At 40.3% G+C, this 19,959-nt stretch overlaps 1 protein-coding gene across 1 annotated transcript in view; it reads right to left on the reverse strand.

Annotated features, from left to right (window-relative positions):
* LOC135715087 (dynein light chain Tctex-type protein 2B-like) overlaps positions 1–19,352 on the reverse strand; it is a 28,298-nt gene extending 8,946 nt beyond the window's left edge. The window contains exons 1-2 of the mRNA XM_065238499.1: positions 19,250–19,352; positions 2,935–3,101 (exon numbers count right to left, since the gene is read on the reverse strand). Of these exons, the coding sequence (XP_065094571.1) occupies positions 2,935–3,101; positions 19,250–19,352 (270 nt within the window). The remainder of the gene's footprint in view (positions 1–2,934; positions 3,102–19,249) is intronic.
* Between the last annotated feature and the right edge of the window lie 607 nt (positions 19,353–19,959).

Here is a 19,959-nt window from a genome sequence, read left to right on the forward strand (position 1 = left end):
TAAAACAGCGCCATCTCCCGCCATGTGCAATGACCTTGAGGGGAATTTGCTGACAGATAAAACAATGGTGGCTGCCAGGTGGAAAGAACATTTTGAGACATTGTTGAATGGAGATAGTGAGGGAGTATCGAGGAACAGAGTAAACATCGCAGACGACGATCAAGATGTGGAGCCTCCAACGCTAGACGAGGTTAAAAAGGCAATACGTGAGCTGAAAAACAATAAGGCTGCTGGGAAGGACGAGCTCCCGGCCGAACTTTTCACACACGGAAGTGAGCAGCTGCATCAAGCAATCCACCGTATTCTAACGAAGATATGGGAGGACGAAGAACTGCCTGCTAGCTGGTTGGATGGCCTCATTTGCCCATCATTCAAAAAAGGGCACAGACTCGAGTGCGCCAATTATCGAGGAATAACTCTTCTGAATTCGGCGTACAAAATACTGTCACGCGTTCTGTTTAACAGATTGAGACCGCTTGAGGAGTCCTTCGTCGGTGAATACCAGGCTGGTTTTCGTGAGGGCCGATCAACGACGGATCAAATGTTTACCCTGCGTCAAATCCTTGATAAATTCCGGGAGTACAACTTGCAGACTCACCATCTGTTTATTGATTTCAAAGCAGCATACGATTCAGTGAAGAGAAATGAGCTTTGGCAGATTATGCTAGAACATGGTTTTCCGGCGAAACTAATTAGACTGATTCGCGCAACGCTAGATGGATCGAAATCAAGTGTAAGGGTTGCAGATGAGATTTCGACCTCGTTCGTGACCTTAGATGGATTGAAGCAGGGTGATGCACTTTCAAACTTACTGTTCAACATTGCTCTTGAAGGAGCGATTAGGAGAGCTGGTGTGCAGAGGAACGGTACCATCATCACACGATCGTACATGCTCCTTGCCTTTGCGGACGACATCGATATCATCGGAATTGACCGTAGAGCAGTGGAAGAGGCGTTTGTGCCTTTTAAGAGGGAGACGGCGAGGATTGGGCTCACGATAAGTTCTACCAAAACGAAGTACATGGTAGCCGGTAGACAGCGTGGGAGCAATAGTGGTGTTGTTAGATGGTGAACAATTTGAGGTAGTGGAAGAATTTATGTATCTTGGAACACTAGTGACATGCGATAATGATGTTACCCGCGAGGTGAAGAGACGTATTGCAGCTGCAAACAGGGCCTTTTACGGATTACGTAGCCAGCTGAAGTCCCGTAGCCTGCAAACGAAAACGAAATTCGCTCTGTATAAGATGCTGATACTTCCGGTAGCCCTCTACGGCCACGAATCGTGGACGTTAAAAGAGTCTGACCGGAGAGCATTTGGTGTCTTCGAGCGTAAGGTGCTGCGAACAATACTCGGCGGTAAACAGGAGAATGGCATCTGGCGGCGTCGCATGAATCACGAGTTGTACCAAGTGTATAACGGTACGGATATAGTGAAGCTTATAAAACACGGCAGACTACGGTGGGCTGGGCATGTACTGCGGATGCCGGAAGAACGACAAGCAAATATTATATTCAGCAGAGAACCCGGTAGAGGTCGTCGACTCCGGGGTAGACCTCGGACACGTTGGCTATTTGCAGTTGAGGAGGACATGAGGTCGCTAAACGTTCATGGCGACTGGAAGCGATTGGCTCAGGACCGAGTCCAATGGAGAAGAGTACTTCGTTCAGCGTTGAATCAACGTGGCGATTCGTAGCCCATCAAGTATCAAGTAAGTATTAAGCTTTATCTTGTTATAAACAATTATCGTATGCTTTAGTTCAACCTCTGTTTCTAGATGACCGCCAGCGTCACTTTGATAATGTACATAATTTGTTTGTTCCGTTTCTGAGCAGGATTTGGTATCAACTCGCGGTGGCTTGTCTTGCTGAAAATACAGAAAGTTACATTTGAGTCTACCACAGCGTATGCTCGTATGCTTGTCCGCTATATAAATACCTTATTCGGAGAGACCTCAAGATGCTCGGCTGAATAAATTACATCAAAATTGGCTGTGTGAGCGATGTTGGAGTCTCCTTCATCTTCCAAATACTCTTCAGTCTATTCGGTTATGAAACAGTACTCGGCGTCTGATGCAGTTTGTCCCGTAGATTCGTTGGCAACTAGTCTGCCCGACCCCGATTGTTCACCGTGAGGTGATCGATTTAAAAGCTTGCGTAGTCTTCTTGGAGTCAAAAGTAGCATTGACTGTATGCTACTCTGTGCACGATCCAACTCACGGTGGGCGTTATTTGTAACTGCAGCTTCTACTTTTACTGTTGCTTTCTATAAAATAATACAATAAAATTGAATATTAAACTAATCTCTTTGTAATAATTAGTAACGTGTGGTTCAACCTCTGCTTCCAGATCACCAAAGTTGTCGGTTTCATCTTGGGAAAGAAATGTACGTACGCATAACTCTTTTTCCACCTCTGAGATAACTGCCTGATGTTTTCGCTGCTGAAAATATATAATTTGTGCTTATTTTGTAACTGTCGTAGAACGTCCTCTGTAATAACTGCTGCAAACGCAGTGGCTTATGCGCCACTCTCGATAACGAGAGACCACTGGTCGTGTTTAATAAGGTTGCTCGACTTAACTGCTAGGAGCATGAGCGAAATTCTCCGGGGATTCTCAACGGTTTTTTCAATGAAGCTAACACATCTAGATGGCCACAAATTTCCTAATAAAGGTAACCGAGGTGGACGTAAAATAAAGAAAAGTGAACGCAAAGTGAATGTGCTCGAAGTGAAGATGTTGCAAAGCGAACGGTAAGCAAGAATTACCGTATGGACTGATTCACCACAGGGCTCTTGGTTCGGGAATGAATTACAAAAGGTAAGTTATGTTAAATTCATTTTCATGTATATTAATTCTTTTTTTCTTTCAGCATAGCGGTGTATGTGTAAGTGTGAGTGTTGATTTGTGTGTCATGGCCATGGGTGAACATACCTGCGCAGGATTTATGTTGGCTGTCAGTTGGTGATCTTCAGCCGGGGGCACACGGATGGCGTGCGATGAGTTCACCGAGATGGTCGAATTCGTCTCCTGACCAAAACGAACTGGACGCTTCGAGTCGTTAGCGTCGCCGGGGGATACTTCTTCAAACAGCGGCCGAACTAAAGGTGCGGGGGAGGATGTCGGCAAGACCGGTACTCTACCCGATCATTCGTTTCCGAACGCAGGCAGGCCAGTCGATTCTTCTCGACCCCGTTTGACTACCAGCAATCTGGCGGGCCAAGCGAAGCTCCACACCGGTCCTTCGTCACGCGCACTCAATCAAAAGATGACGGAAAAAGACGAGCCTTTAGGCCGTATATTAAAAGCGCCCGTTGGACGCTGATGTCCAACGCGAAAAGAATATTAGAATAATGTAAACAAAAAATAAATTGTAATATAATTTAACTTTTAATTTAGTACTGAAAATTCACGCGAGCAGTGTGTTCACCCTTCGTGATACACAAAGTCTGGAATCTATTATTAAATTAAAACACAAAAGATACAATAGAAGTTAGTTCACTTCTAGCACATTTAACAAAGATCCTACTTTTAGCTTCACTTTCCAATTACACACCTCAAGATAAATTAAAAAAAAAGAAAGATAAATTATAATCACTGAGCTCACTACTGCTCACAAGCCGACTTGAAATTGAAATGATTTATATGATCATCAAATTCATAAGCTCATTCCTCGCCGATAGCTTGAAGTAGCCGGACGTAGTTTGTTCGTGTCTCCGTTGCGGGTATTAGTTTCGTAGCCGGTGGAGTTTTTTTTTTCCCACCATAGTGGTTTTTTTATATCGCGCGTTTTACCTACCGTGGACGAAGTTCAGTGCCCAAGGCATCCGCAGTCAGCAGAGGAAGTAGCCACCTTTAGCGACGCTATAGGTGGACTATCATCTCACCGTCATCATCTCATCACCACTCCAAAGCAGCAAGCAACAACAACAAAGCAGCAAACGGAGTGGCTGCACCAGCTCACACAGCCGGCACCGGCCGGTGTTAAGTATTCTATACAATAGTCTTCTCTAGCCCATTGCCGCGCTTTTGTTATTGAATTTTGCGCGTGGCTTTGCCCTCTCCCCTGATAGGGTTGTGAGGGCTATAGTGGTGCAACTTCTTGCAACTAATAAAAAGTTTTTTTTTTTTTTTTTTTGATAATTTTGTTATTGTTTTGTTTGGTTGTTCATACACTGGGCAACAAAATATTAACAACTAGTAGTTAAGTAGATTAATTGGTGAAGGTTTCTTGAAGTATTTTTTTCCTTTTTAAGCGGTTGTGCACCGCGTTTGCGCAACACTTATGGCGTCTTCAGATACCTACGTTGCGCGAACTAGATACTATCAACCGTCTTCGAAAGGACCATGGGTTGTCTTTTTTCGGCCTAAAAATAAACCTTTGAAAACTCTCGACATTTCGAGAGACTTGCTGCGTAAGTATCCGGGAATCTTGGTACATAAAGAGAGATTCAATAAACTGCGTGTAGAAGCACCGACTTATGATGTGGCAAATAAAATTGCTGAACATGAGCTGTTTAGTGTTGAGTACAACATCTACATCCCTTCTCGAGATGTGGAGATAGAAGGTGTGGTCTCCGACGCGAGTCTGAGCGTCGAGGATTTAAAACGAGCATCGGGTTGCTTCAAAAACTCGAAAATCTGTCAGCAGGTACAGATACTGGATGTCAGGCAACTGCATTCAGTATCTTTGCAAGATGGCAAGAAAATTTATCAGCATTCAGACTCGTTTCGGGTGACTTTCGCTGGTTCAGTTCTCCCAAACTTTGTCAAAGTTGATGGTGCTTTTTTTTCCGGTGCGGTTGTTTGTACAGAGGGTATATAATTGTACCAACTGCAAAAGGCTGGGACACTCAGCCAGCCATTGCGGCAACAAAACTCGTTGTGGCAAATGTGGTGAAAACCACAAAGAGGATTCTTGCCACAAAGAATCAGTAAAATGCGCTTATTGTGGCGAGAATCCTCACCCCTTGCAGGAGTGCCCGATGTACAAACAGCACTCCGATAAAGTGCAGCGTTCAATCTCTGGACGCTCCAAGCAGTCATATGCACAAATGGTGAAGGCTGCATCAGCCGTCCAAGATGAAAATCAATTTTCGATTTTGTCAGCTGAAGAATCGGACTCTGACTCATCCGATGAGGGTGACTCTACGGTGGTACACGCACCTTTGAAAACGAACGGATCCTCAAAACGAAAATGCTCCTCCCCGAAAGTGCGCCGTAAGAAAACTAAAGTCACTCCCAGAGGATTGCAAAATTCCCAGGATAATGGGGATGAAAAAATTAAATCGAAGGCTCCTACTGCTCCACTTCCTGGCTGCAGTAAGGATTTTCCGCCATTACCCAACAAAGAAAAGAAAAACAAAAAAGCTGCTCCTCAAACTTCTCAAAAGAAATCCAAGTCCGAACGCGGTTTGCTAGCTTTTTCGGACATTGTGGAATTCATATTAAATATGTTCAACATACAAGACCCTCTTAGAAGCTTAGTTTCTGCCTTGCTTCCAACATTAGAATCATATCTTAAGCAATTGACTGTTTCATGGCCCCTCCTTGCATCAATCATATCTTTCGATGGATAATTCGTCGAACGAGGTTGAAGGTATGATCACTGTGCTACAGTGGAACTGCCGTAGTCTAGTGCCTAAACTAGACTCGTTCAAATTTTTACTTCACAATTCTGATTGTGATATATTTGCTCTCTGTGAAACATGGCTTTCTTCCGATAAAGAACTCAACTTCCACGATTTTAACATTATTCGCCTGGATAGAGACGATTCTTATGGAGGAGTACTTTTAGGGATCAAAAAGTGCTACCCTTTCTACAAAATTTCCCTTCCTGCTCTATCAGGCGTCGAAATCGTCGCTTGCCAAATAAATGTGAAGAACAAAGATCTTTGCATAGCTTCAGTATACGTTCCACCAAGAACCTCCATTAGCCGTAGTCAACTCTGGAATCTAGTTTCGATTCTTCCATCCCCAGTATTAATTCTGGGTGATATGAACTCCCATGGTACTGGGTGGGGCCATCTATATGACGACAATAGAGCGGCTATTTTTTACGATTTATGTGACGATTTCAATTTGACTATTTTGAACACTGGTGAAGCGACACGTATAGCAAAACCTCCGGCTCGAGAAAGCCGACTCGACCTATCTTTGTGTTCAAGATCGCTATCATTGGATTGTCAGTGGAAGGTTATCAATGATCCCCATGGTAGCGATCATTTGCCAATCATCATTTCAATTAAGTGTGCCCCTCACTCTGCAGAACCATCTCGAGTTCCATTTGATCTTACAAGGAACATAGATTGGCAGAAATATGCAACGGCGGTGACAATCGGTGTCGAATCAATAGATGCGCTTCCACCATTGGAAGAATATCGATTCCTAGCCGATTTGATTTACAAAAGCTCACTGGAAGCACAAAAAAGAAAAGTTCCAAGTGCACCCTTTAAAAGGAGACCAGCCACACCTGGTTGGGACGAAGAATGCACAAAATTGTATGTAGAAAAATCTGATGCTTTCAAAGCTTTTCGTAGACACAAAACCTCCACATACTTCGAGGAATATTCAAAGCTTGAGACAAAGCTGAAACAATTAATCAAAGCAAAAAAACGCGGTTATTGGCGCAATTTCGTCGAGGGACTCTCACGAGAAACCTCAATGAACACCTTGTGGAGGGTGGCTCGCAACATGCGTAACCGCTCATCTTTCAATGAGAGTGAAGAATACTCCAACCGATGGATATTCGATTTCGCTAAAAAGGTCTGTCCGGACTCAGTTCCAGCACAAAATATTCTTCGAGAAGCGTCTCCTAGCGGCGGCTCTCTGGATAGACCATTCTCAATGCTGGATTTCTCTATGGCTCTTCTTTCATCGAACAACTCCTCACCGGGAAGCGATATGATTAAATTCAATCTTCTGAAAAATCTCCCAGATATCGCTAAAAGACGCTTGCTAGACTTATTCAATTCCTTACTAGAAAACAACATTATACCGCCTGAATGGAGACAGGTCAAAGTAATAGCCATTCGAAAACCTGGCAAACCAGCGTCTGACCATAACTCATACCGTCCGATTGCCATGCTTTCGTGCATTAGGAAATTGTTGGAGAAAATGATCCTTCGGAGACTCGATCAGTGGGTCGAAACAAATAATTTGCTATCAAATACACAGTTTGGGTTCCGCAAGAGCAAAGGAACAAACGATTGTCTAGCGCTGCTTTCCACAGATATTCAACTGGCCTTTGCACACAAGGAGCAATTGGCTTCAGTATTCTTGGACATTAAGGGGGCTTTTGATTCAGTTTCCATTGAAATTCTGTCAGACAATCTGCACAGATGTGGACTTTCTGGAATTTTAAATAATTTCTTGTACAATTTGTTGTCAGAAAAGCAAATGAACTTTTCCCTTGGACAACTGACAACTTCCAGAATTAGCTACATGGGCCTGCCCCAAGGCACATGTCTCAGCCCTCTTCTTTATAACTTTTACGTCAAAGATATCGACAACTGTTTGGCAGAACAATGCACGCTAAGACAACTTGCAGATGACGGTGTGGTTTCCGTAAGAGGTCCACATGCCGCGGACTTGCAAGGACCATTGCAAAATTCCTTAGATAACTTGTCTTCTTGGGCTATGAATCTAGGGATCGAATTCTCGCCGCAGAAACTGAACTGGTAGTGTTTACTCGAAAGCGGTACCCAGCCCAAATGCAGCTTAATCTTTTGGGCAGAAACATTACCCAATCATTGTCTTTCAAGTACCTTGGGGTCTGGTTTGATTCAAAGTGCACTTGGAATGCCCATATTACGTATTTGAAGCAAAAATGTCAGCAGAGGATCAACTTTCTCCGTTCAATTTGCGGCACATGGTGGGGTGCTCATCCGGGAGACCTCATAACGCTTTATAAAACAACAATTCTCTCTGTTCTCTCTTCTCAATTCTCTTTCTGCTTTCTCTCGGCAAGAAAAAGTCACCTAATAAAATTGGAACGAATTCAATATCGTTGTCTGCGTATTGCTCTAGGCTCTATGCACTCAACGCATAACATGAGTCTCGAGGTTCTGGCAGGAGTAACACCCCTCCAGAACCGTTTCTGGGAGCTCTCTCTCAGAATACTAATCAAATGCGGAGTGACGAACACACTTATAATTGCTAATTTTGAAGAAATTCTTGGGCTGAACACACAATCTCGATTTATGAGAATCTACCACCACTACATATCATCAGATATGTGTCTTCCTTGTTATACTCCAGACCGTGTTCACTTCACCAATCGCAGTTCCTCAATTGAATATGATCTGACCATGAAACAAGCAACTCATGGGATTCCCGATCAACTTCGACCTATTATTATTCCGCGTATTTTTACTGAAAAGTATCAACAAGTCAATTGCATAAAAAGATATTCTACAGATGGGTCCCGTCTCAATGGATCCACTGGCTTCGGTGTCTTCAATGAAAACTCTAGCGCCTTCCGCAAACTTCAGGAACCTTGTTCCGTTTTTGTTGCTGAGCTGGCAGCAATCAACTTCGCATTGGGGATGATTTCCAACATGCCCGCAGACCATTACTTCATCTTCACGGATAGTCTCAGTTCGATTGAGGCTATTCGGTCGATGAAACAAGGTAGGCACTCATCTTATTTCCTTTCAAAGGTAAGGGAGCAGATGTGTGTGCTGGTCGAAAGATCATATATGATTACCTTTGTATGGGTCCCCTCACATTGCTCAATCCCAGGCAATGAGAAGGCGGACTCTCTCGCAAAGGTGGGCGCGCAGGAAGGCGAATTGTATGACAGGCAAATTTCACACGATGAATTTTACCATTTAGTGCGTCAGAGTACCTTTTCGAGTTGGCAAACCGATTGGGACACTGGAAATCTTGGACGGTGGTTACATTCAATTATTCCTAATGTTTCTTCGAGAGCGTGGTTTAAAGGCTTGGGCTTAAGTCGTGACTTCATTCGCGTGATGAGTAGACTTATGTCCAACCACTACTCGCTAGATGCTCATCTCAATAGAATAAACCTCGTGGACAGCAACATCTGTCGGTGTGGAAACGGTTACGATGACATCGAACACGCAGTTTGGCAATGTACGGATAATGACGCCGCCAGAGAGCGACTTTTGAATACCCTCGAGGCCCAAGGAAGACAACCCTATGTTCCTATCAGAGACGTGTTGGCAACCCGTGATCTCTGCTATATGCAGTCCGTTTATGTTTTTCTTCAAATGTCTAGTATAAGAATTTAATTCCTTTTGTCTTTTGTCTCTCTTTATTAGTTTTTGTTTGTCTTGTCCCCCCGTCTCGATGAGTCTCATCGTCGCCCACTGGTCACCCACCATTGCCGGTTGAACTCCGGACGAAGCTAGAACAGCACTACCGTTCATACTGGCGACAACGCTCTGATGAGACAACGAAACCCTACCCCAAGCTCCTCCCCTGATCCTATCCTTCGAAAATGTACCCTTCTAACCTCGAGTAAGCCGCGAGTAATCGGCCCAACTCCTACTAGACATAGAATTAAGTGAATTTTGTTACACACAGTGAACAATGAATTATCGGCTCCGTAAAGCTAACGCGATTGAGCCTTCCAAATAAACGAACTAGATAAAAAAAAAAAAAAATCATAAGCTATCAAGCTTCAAATTTAATAGTCATCGTTTTTTTTTTTTTTCCTTGAACTTTACAACCATAGAGGTAACTCTAAGACCACTGGGTCCCGAAGAAAATCATTATTATTTTTGGCTCACTCAGTACCAGAACAACGGTCCCAAGCAGTCCCAAGCTATTTCACTCACCCCTGCATGTTCTGCATGAATCCACACACCCCTGATGTTATCTGTCAAACTTTCATAGTGAATCAAAACAAACATAGTGTAGTGATAGAATTTCAACTAGAATAGGGTACGTTAATCGTTTGCTTGGGACCAATAGGCTACTAAAGTGGTGAGCCAATTTAAAATCGTTAGTTTCGTATTGATTGTTGTTACAACTACTTATTCAATTAAATTGCATGAATTACCACAGTATACCGTAATTCTAAAATATGTGGGCCATCTACGTTTAATCCTAACACTAATAATCTCACAGAAAAACAAAACTACCCACCGCTTGAGTTTTTTAAACTCAAATTTGAGTTATTTGACCTCTGCCCGTTTCATTTCCTCTCGCTATTGTTGTCAAAAATAGAACGAAAGATTCGACTCAACCGTCTAGTTCCGTACGAGAAGCCAAAATTGAGTAATATGCGATATACCCAAATTTGAGTTAATTGAACTTAATTTTGGGTAGAAAAAATTGAAAATAACTTAGCGATGGGTATTTTTTTTTGCCGTGCTTAAATGCAAACTACTTTGAGCCGGTTTACCCAAATTTGGCTTATCGTACGGAACATGGGAGATGAGTGAAAAGAACTTAATTTTGGGTTGTTTTGAATTTCTGTGTACACAATATACGCAAGAGCTTTTACCCTAAATTTAATAAGCTTTTTATAGCGAGAGAATCAGGCAGCTGGATCTACAGTTCATTAAATTTAATTACTGCACGCAGAAAAAAATATTTTAAAAGTAATAATATTTGACGTAAAATCAATAAGAAATTCATTTTGTTTTGGCTGCAAAAAGAAATCATTATTGTTTCAACAATCCAGTATTTTTGTTTCTAAAAACCCATGGATTGTTAAATCAAAAAGAAAATCTTTTAGAATTTACAAGAGCTTTCATGGTTTTGACGTAAGCTGTCAAATTTGGCAGCTGGGTCAACAACAAAAATATGTTTGTTTTTAAAAGAGATTTCTTGTTGATTCAATCTGACAATTCACGCAGTAGAAATAAAAATGTGTTTATTGATGTAAAAATAATATGGCAATTTTTTTTATGTTTCGTTTTCATTTTGAAACAAAATTGCAGAAATTGTAATTGAATTTCTGCCCCCGGTTCATGAGTTGATGGGTCGATATTTAGGGTCCAGATGTGGGAGCTGCCTTCCTGGCGTCGGGAGCATTGGTACTCAGTACGGAAAACAAGATCGACGGAAAAAAATAAAGGAAAAAAAAACAGAAAAATTGATTATATTTATCAACTGCAGCTTGAATTGCAGTATACTTACTTAACTCAAGTCTCAAGATTTTCGAAAATCTTGCACTTATTTCCCGAAATTTACAATTAAAAACAATACTTACGTGGAACGCGTAAGTATTTTTATTGTTTAAATTTTTGTCCGGGTGAAAACGAGGGAATGGTTGGTAGTTATTTTTGCTTTCATGGCCCAGAGAATGGACACAGCAAATAAATGCTAAATTAAAATAAACTATTGTTGGCTTAATAATAGAATATTGTTATTTTTACATTAGTTGCATTTGAAAAGTGGGTGATTAAAACAAAAAGAATCCTATTTTGAATTTATATGAATAAGTATTATTGAAACAACAAAAAGCAATATAATTTCAACTGGAATTGTTTGCTTAAATACAATTAAAATTTTTTTTGGTTCAATGCAAACAATTTTCTGTCCGTGTGCTTTAGAATTTTGGCATATATATAAAAATGTAAATATTTATGAAAAATTATAATCATTGTTTAATCTAATGTAGAAGTAAACTTAAATAATCCATCAACATTTTTACAACAAGCCGGAGAACGTTACATCACACCACGTAGTTTTATGAAAATTTGATCAATTTGAGATTGATCAAATTTTCATAACCCTCGAAGATCTTTTAAACTTTAGTGACAAGGTAAAGGAAAATATTGTAATGGCAAATGATATCAAATTGTGTCCAATTGTTACTTAATTGAAATGCGATACTCTGCTACGTTCTCAAAAAATAAAGTTGAGATCAACACCTTTTGTTAATGATACCGAATCATCTACTACATTGGACTTTTTCCAACTATTGCATAGACGGAACAAAAAAAAATAAAAATAAAAAACTGAACGTATTCTGAACGGAAATCTAGCCTTACGAATGTTTTACAACATCGAAAATATTCGACCACAGGTAAAATCATACGTTAGCTTCAAATATCGCATGAAATCAACTACATCAATCTTGAAATTGACTAATCCCATTGAATTTCTAGCACTTGCAGGTAAACAAACTGATGAATCATAACATTCTACCACATCAACACAGTGTTGACAAATTGCATAAACATTATGTATTATTCATCTTTAGAACGAGACAGATATGTCAAAAAAACATCGCAACACTAACTGACAGCATTGAGTTCAACCCTGCAGAACGTTTGATAGAGCGTTAAAAGTGAGACAAAAGCAAATCATAATTTAGAAAGAATTTTGAAGTTTTCGCTGTTCACTGAATAATTCACGTGTATTTCCGCAACCGTTGGACCCCCATGTGTCAGTAAACTAAACTGTTTTCCTTGTATCGGCGAGACGACGAATCATGGCACATAAAGAAACAGAGAAAAATAAATCTTGCTGCATCGATGATCAAATACGTTCACACAAACAATTTACTACTGACGGTATCATCGAAAGAATCTTTATATTCGTGTGTACCATTCGGCATGCATTGTGTGCGTTAGTTTCTGTTCATGATACATCTGCGTATCGCAGTATAACACTGGTGAATGGTTCATATTCAGCAACATGTAATGACACTGAATATGAATGGTCAAAAGCTGTTGCATAAAGTGAACATTAACTTTTCACATCGAATTACGCGGGTTATTGGGGGAGATTTTGTATTTCCTGGTTTCTAATTTTGCGTATATATCCTAGCTATTGTAAATCCATTGAAATACTATATTCCTGAAAACTTTTTCAGAGGATTTCCAACAAAACATAATCCCTAGTACCTCTCATGTTCTTGACTGGATTTTCTTTATTAAGGCGTCGTCCACTGTTGTGGTGATGTGGCATGTTCTAGCATGTCAAAACATCATGACAACATTCCTCTCATTCCACAAAACATGCATGCAACCTCGATTAATGTCAGACACTCACTGCCCCACTACTGTGGCGGCGATGTGGCATGTCAAAACATTATGCTGAAGCATTGTATGTAGCGAAGGGGCTGTTCATAAACTACGTAGACAATATAGGGGGAGGGGGTTGACAATTATCCACGGTCCAAACATATAAAATAAAAAATTGTATGGACAATTGTCTCCGCAGGGGGAGGGGGGTCAAGAATTCCAAAAAAACTGTCTACGTAGTTTATGAACAGCCCCGAACGTCAACATGATGTTAGTCAAGTTAGTTTCTGATATGGCGGCGGAGTGGCATCTGCTAGCATGGTAAAAAATCTTGTCGAGGTTTGCCTTACGCCACATTACATCCACATGATCTTTTGACATGTTGTATGATGCCGCACCGTCGCCACAAAAGTGGGCGCCTCGTCTAGTGTCCACAGTACGTTGTTCTAGAGTTTTTTTTTTGATTACACGAGTGAATCCCGTAAATTTAATACACGTATCATGTGGGATTTGATTTAATTGGTTCCAAAATGGAATACCCGTGATCCCGGTGATATAGGAAGTTACTATCAAGACCAAATTTTCATTATGTCGTAAGTAACATTCGCACCAATCCGAGAAAAATAAAGTTTTGTTTTGATGACCGAAAAGTTATTCCTATTTTCAATTAAACTCATATAAACTCATAGTGATAGCAATGTTTAACATATATAGCAGGGTTCTAATCATACAAATGCAATTCGCTAGCTTTCATGTTAAAAAATACTGGTTTTTAAGTCAAAAGTTATTATACGTCGTTTGGTAGCCCCTATTGTTACTTAAGTCAAAGTGTATTTACCAGGATATTCGGGAGAATTATCAATTACGTATCCTTACGTGCAGCCCATTCATCATTTTAGGACCACCGAAATCATCTAAGCAACAAACAGTTCGATTTATTCACTTTAATAATGAGAAAGCGAAACGACGAACGTACACTTTTCACGGGTTTCTCAGCGCTGTTACTTAAGTCAAACGGCATCTCCATAGAAATCGGGTGACTTAAGTGACATCGAAAACTATTTTGATCGGATGGTGATTACGTCAAAAAGCAATTTTACTGGTAAATAAATTTAAAAATGGGATGTGATCCTATATTCGGACAGTATATAGTGTAATAGCAGGAGCATCGATTGACACTCCCCCTTATTCTGCGAGTCACGTGGCTCTCTCTCACCGGTGAGGTGACAATAGTCACCTCGTGTGAGGTGACTCTCCATTTGATTTACATGGAGAGTCACCTCACACGAGGTGACAATTGTCACCTCACCGGTGACAGAGAGTTACGTGACTCGCAGAATAAGGGGGACTGATAGCTCGACTTTGTTTACCTTTGCTACTTTCGACGTAATGAAAATTTGCTCTTGTTGTGTTTGGCAAACAGGTGCCTAAGATCTTTCGGATGGTGGACATATAAGTTCAGATTTCAGTCACTAGGTGGCGTAAGTGTATATATGAGATTTTTTATGTGTTATTTATATCTCATGAACCTGACATTCATGGAAAATACAGTCCTCAACAATTTTTTTTTCCCGGTGGACAAGGCCTTCTACATGAAGAAAAGGTTAGTGGCAAATGCTCTTGTTACGTGGCTCTATTGCATATGTGCTTTATCATAAGATCCTGACTTACTTGAAAAATACAGTCTTCTACATAGTTGCTAAGCTAACCAAGTCCTTTCAAATGATGGACAATAAGTGTGTATGATACATGCACAAGATCTGTGTGTCTGTGTCTGTGTGTACGCTAGCGTACGTAAGAGCTTGTGCATGTATCATATCTCAAGATTATGGCATTCTGTGAAATAACTGTTAACTGCAAAGTTGTCCAAAAAAATATATGAAAACTTTCCCGAAGACACCCATTCACGGATTTTTCATACATTGTAGCAAGCGTGATTGACCATTTTATGGATAATCCGAATCATCTGGACAACTTGTTTGTGGCCTCCAGTGTGCATAATTTGGCCTCAATGCCAAATTCAGTCAGATAACACATCAACAAGTGCTTGCGCAAAAAAAAAAACATGGGGCTCTAGGACCAGTTTAATTTATTTACCTCTTTTACGGATGTTCCGGATCTTCCACACGAAACGAAAATCAATTATTTTATTCATGTGTTTAACTTATACATTTTTGCCAAAAGATCAGCCTTATACATTCCATAAGGCAAACCAAATAGGTCCTACAAGAGTGCATAAAAGGTATGTGTGACCGCTTATACATTTCATTTGACACATGAGCTTCATTAACTTTTTGCAAGGCGTCTGCTTATTAGTTGACTTATACATTTTATGAATAATCAGCAATAGAAATTTGCCAAAAGGTATAAGGAAATTTCTATCCGTGCAGAGGACCAGTCTGGGATCATCAATATTCTGGCCACAATATGAAATTAATTCGAAAAACACATCAACAAGCGTGTTCGCAAAAAAAATTGAGCTCTAGAAACAGTCTAATGAATTGAACAGTTTTACGCATGTTCCGGATCTTTTAATGGGCCAGCATTAGCCCTCCAGGGTTCATATTTGAACCAAAACCCCAAATTTTTTTTAAACTCGCCAATAAGTGCTTCCGCTAAAAACTGCACAACTCTAACTCCAATTTCATGAATTTACCACTTTTACGGATGTTACGGTGTCCCGCTGGAAGACACATTGTACCAAAAGGAGGACAGTTAACAATTTCCCCGGAGATACCAGGAAGTTATCTATTCATATAACTTTAATATCAGAGTTTTATTGACTGTATATACATTTAGTTTCATTCATTTTAAACCGACCGTGATCCGTGTTCTTAATACATCAAAACTAACTAACTTATCTGCGTTCCATTTCTTCGATTATTTCTTCCCTTATTCGCTCGTAAGGTACTGCCAGAGTTGGTGCGGTAGAAAGATGACGTTTGCGATTCCTTATGTATCATCCACTGCTTTGTATGGATCTGTACGGCAATGTTGTGCGGTAGACACGAAGAGAAGATATGTGCAGTTCAAAGTTGTATACAATCATTGAACGCGTTATTCGGTGAACTGTTGAGATCGTTTTTCTTTTTGTGCAACCATCGTTCTTCGTTTCGTTCATTCATTTGGTGCTACAAAACTGAATACTCTTATTCGGCAAAGGTGTCTGACACTTCACTCATTTGTGAATATCTATTCATGACCAGTTACGAACCTGACACACGGTAGTTCAATGGCATGTTGACAGATTTCCAAACACTGCACTGAGAAAGATGGAAGGAACGCGTTGAATTTCTTCGATATTGATTTTTCATTTGTTGATTAACCCTGGGGAGTATACCTATTAATTGTATATAAACTGTGTTACTAATTATTCTACTTTTATTTCAGGTGAACCAAACCAACTGGATATGTGTAAAACTATGTGTACGCTGGCATCATCGTCTCACCTAAAACAACCTATGCTGCTATAGATCAGTGCACGGTCCCTAACCTCACTTTTTGCTCCCTATCATTTTGCTTCTGAGTAAAAGAGATAGCAACGAATGGGAGTCAAAACAAACCACCCAAAACTGTCAAAACTTACGGGTGAGAGAAGAGTGCGGCAAATCTTCGTGAACTGATCAATGGAAAAGCTATTTTTTTCGCTAAGGAGTCGATATGTTCTATACCGATATGTTCTATGTACTCTATACCGATGACAATACATGCCGAAATGTGCTACCAGTTCTTCTGTGAATGGATATATGTTCCCTCTCAATGATCATACGACATTGAATGAAAAGTGAAAGTGATGTATACTAATCTAGTCGAAGCAGAGTTTTCATTATATATCGTAGGTTTTATTTACAAAAACCGTATGTTAACTAACTTTAATTTGCTGTTTTAGTGGAACCAGCATCCATTTTTTCCCTTGTGTTTCATTTACTAGAACTTTTTTAGAAAAGTGGCATGGAAAATCCCTAGCGATTTCCCGGAATTATCAGCTAATGCATAGCTATCCCCAAGGACTTTCGTTACTACAGCTTCCGTGTACTTGGGAGCTAATTTTGCACAGAAATCTTTCCCCTTATCAGACAGAAACGTACTTTTCTTGAGAACTTTCTCACCTACTTCGTATTTCGGTGCTTTTGAATTAGATCTTAAGTTATAATATTTTGCTTGCTTTAGGTACGCTTCCTTCAAGTTTTGGCGGACTTGAGCGTACAAAATTTCTCTTTCTTTTGCTGAAATGGTGTGCTGATCCCCACCAGTTTCTTTAAGTGAGGCATATTCTCGTCCGTCGGAGATCATATTTCTTCCGAATGTTAAGAAATACGGAGTATGTTTTGTGGACTCATGCGTTGAGTTTCTTATCGCATTTGCTATGCTCTGTATGTTGTCTGCCCACGTTTTGTGACTTGATTTGATAGTGGCCCTAATTGCGGCTGTAATAACCCTGTTAACTCTTTCCGAGTTGTTAACTTGTGGGTGGTAGGATGGTGTGAGCCAATGGGTAATTCCATGGTGTGTTAAGAGTTCTTTAAACATTTTTGATGTGAATTGGCTACCGTTGTCCGTCAATATTATTTCTGGTACGCCAAATAAAAGAAAAATTGATTGTTCAAGAAATTTAACAAGTGAACAGGCTGTTGCCTGTGTAAAAGCTTGAACCAGAACAAATTTTGTGAATCCATCGGTAACCACAAGGAGACATGTACTTCGAGTTTTACCTGACGGTGGAAACGGACCCAGGTAATCCAACGTTAGGAACTGCCATGGTTGGTCACAATGCTGTTTCTGGGTGCCCATAGGTGGGGTGCTATTTATGTTTGTACTTTTGGAAGTTTTACAGGGCAAACAAGTTTTGCAAAACTGTCTTGTTTCTAGGGCCATTCTAGGCCAATAATGTTTTTCTTTTAGCTTGGCAATTGTTTTTTCGTAGCCTAAGTGAGCTGGATCATGCACACCTTTTATAATCTCTCTCCTTTCTTGTTCTGGAGGATAGTATTTCCAAAGGAATCTTTTATCCTCAATTGTTGCTGTGTTGTGGACAAATTTGAAAATTTTGCCACCAACCAGTTTAAATTCTTTAAATTGATCAGGGTTGCTACTTATTTTCGTACGCAAATCGGCATACTTACTATCATCTATTTGAATAGTTTCAATCCTTGATAAGCAATCAGCAAGTACATTGTCCTTACCCTTCCTATACTGTATTGAGAAGTCAAAGTATTGCAGTTTTAAGGCCCAACGAAGTAGTCTTGAATTTCCGTTAGCCGCAGTAATTGTGAACAGCCAAGTGATGCTTTTGGCATCGGTTATGACTGTGAAAGTTGTCCCCTCGATATAGTGTCGAAAATTTTCAACAGCAAGTAGAACTGCAAGACACTCTTTCTCAGTCGCTGCATATTTACGTTGCGTGCTTGAGAGTTTTTTTTTACTAAAGTAAGCAATTATCCTTTTCCCTTCGGGGTGGACTTGTAGGAGAGCTGCTCCGACAGCCAGTTGGGATGCATCGGTCTCTATTATGAATGGGAGATCGTAACGAGGGTTTGCAAGTACAGGTGAGGAAGTTAGTACCGATTTTAATTCAGCTAGCGCACGTTCTGCTTCATCGGTCCATTTGAGTTTTTTTGCTTTTTTTAAAAGATCTGTAATTGGTGCTGTTATGTGGCTATAACATTCGATAAATTTTTGGTAGAATCCCATCAATCCCATAAGTCGTCGGACATCCCTGATTGACTTAGGGCGGGGGTAATTAAGTATTGGTTCTAGCTTTGTACTGTCGATTGCCAGGCCATTCTCAGTTAATAGGTACCCCAGATATTTGACTTGCCTTCTACAAAAGCGGCTTTTTTGAACAGAAATTGTCAAACCAGCTTTCTCTAAGCGTTTTGCTACTTCTTTCAAGAGACGGAAATGTTCTTCTAAGGACTCTGAAGCTATCACTATGTCATCTAAGTAGATGAATACGAAGGGTTCAAGATCGAAGCCCATGGCTTTATTCATTAGCCTACCCATCGTAAACGGGGTGTTTCTCAGACCAAATGGGACAACTTTAAATCGAAAAAGTCCTTTTGGGGTTCGGAAGGCTGTAAAGTTTCTTGAATTTTGTTTTAATGGAATTTGAAAGTAGGCATCCTTTAAATCAATGATGCTAAAATATTTTGCTTTTTGTAGCCTATGAAAAATTTCATTCATGTTGCGCATCGGGTAAGCGTCTTTTTTGGTAATTGAATTAATTTTTCCCGAATCCAAGCAGACTCGAATATTCCCATTCGACTTTTTGACCGGTACTAATGGGCTAGCAAACTCACTAGTGCACTCTTCGATCACATCTAGCTTTTCGTATCGTTCAAGTTCCTTTTCTATGCTCTCCCATACACTGGGCGAATATCTGTACATAGGCAAGTCCCGCATTTTTGCGCCTTCTATCGTCTCAATTTCATGTTCTATTAGGGTAATTCTACCAAGTTTGTTTTCACTAGTCCATTGGAAACAGTTTAATGTTTCTGTGAGCTGTTGTCGCTCGTGGACTGTTAAGTCATTTTCTGTTAGTTCTAATGAACATATCGTTAGACGGATTTCTGATTCTAAGTCGGTAGGGTTCAATTGTCGATTATGATCTGCGGAGATTAAATTGATCATGGGTTGTCCGTTGATATCTAAAAGATCAACAGCAGTTACCTGATCGTCACTTTTGATCATTGGTTTTATCTCGAAGGCATTCCAGAAATCCATCCCTAATATTAATGATTTCGAAAGTTGGGGGACAACAATGGTCGGAATTACCTTGGTAACGCCTGCAAATGTGTAAGGTACGTTTGCGTACCCAAGGCATTCATGTTCTGTATCATCCGCTGTGCTGACTAACACGTTTGCCTGAAATAATTTTAGCTCATGTTTTTGGAGAATTTTTGTCGAATTCAGCACGCTAATACTTGCGCCTGAGTCTAATAAAGCGATTATATCTGTGTCCAAAATAGCAACGCGTATTCTTGGACAAACGTTAGGGTTGACCTTTATA

This window comes from Ochlerotatus camptorhynchus, unplaced genomic scaffold (assembly GCF_037179485.1).
Source record: "Ochlerotatus camptorhynchus isolate MF236.1 unplaced genomic scaffold, CSIRO-AGI_Acam_v1.1 ptg000801l, whole genome shotgun sequence".
In the NCBI taxonomy this organism is placed as follows: domain Eukaryota; kingdom Metazoa; phylum Arthropoda; class Insecta; order Diptera; family Culicidae; genus Ochlerotatus; species Ochlerotatus camptorhynchus.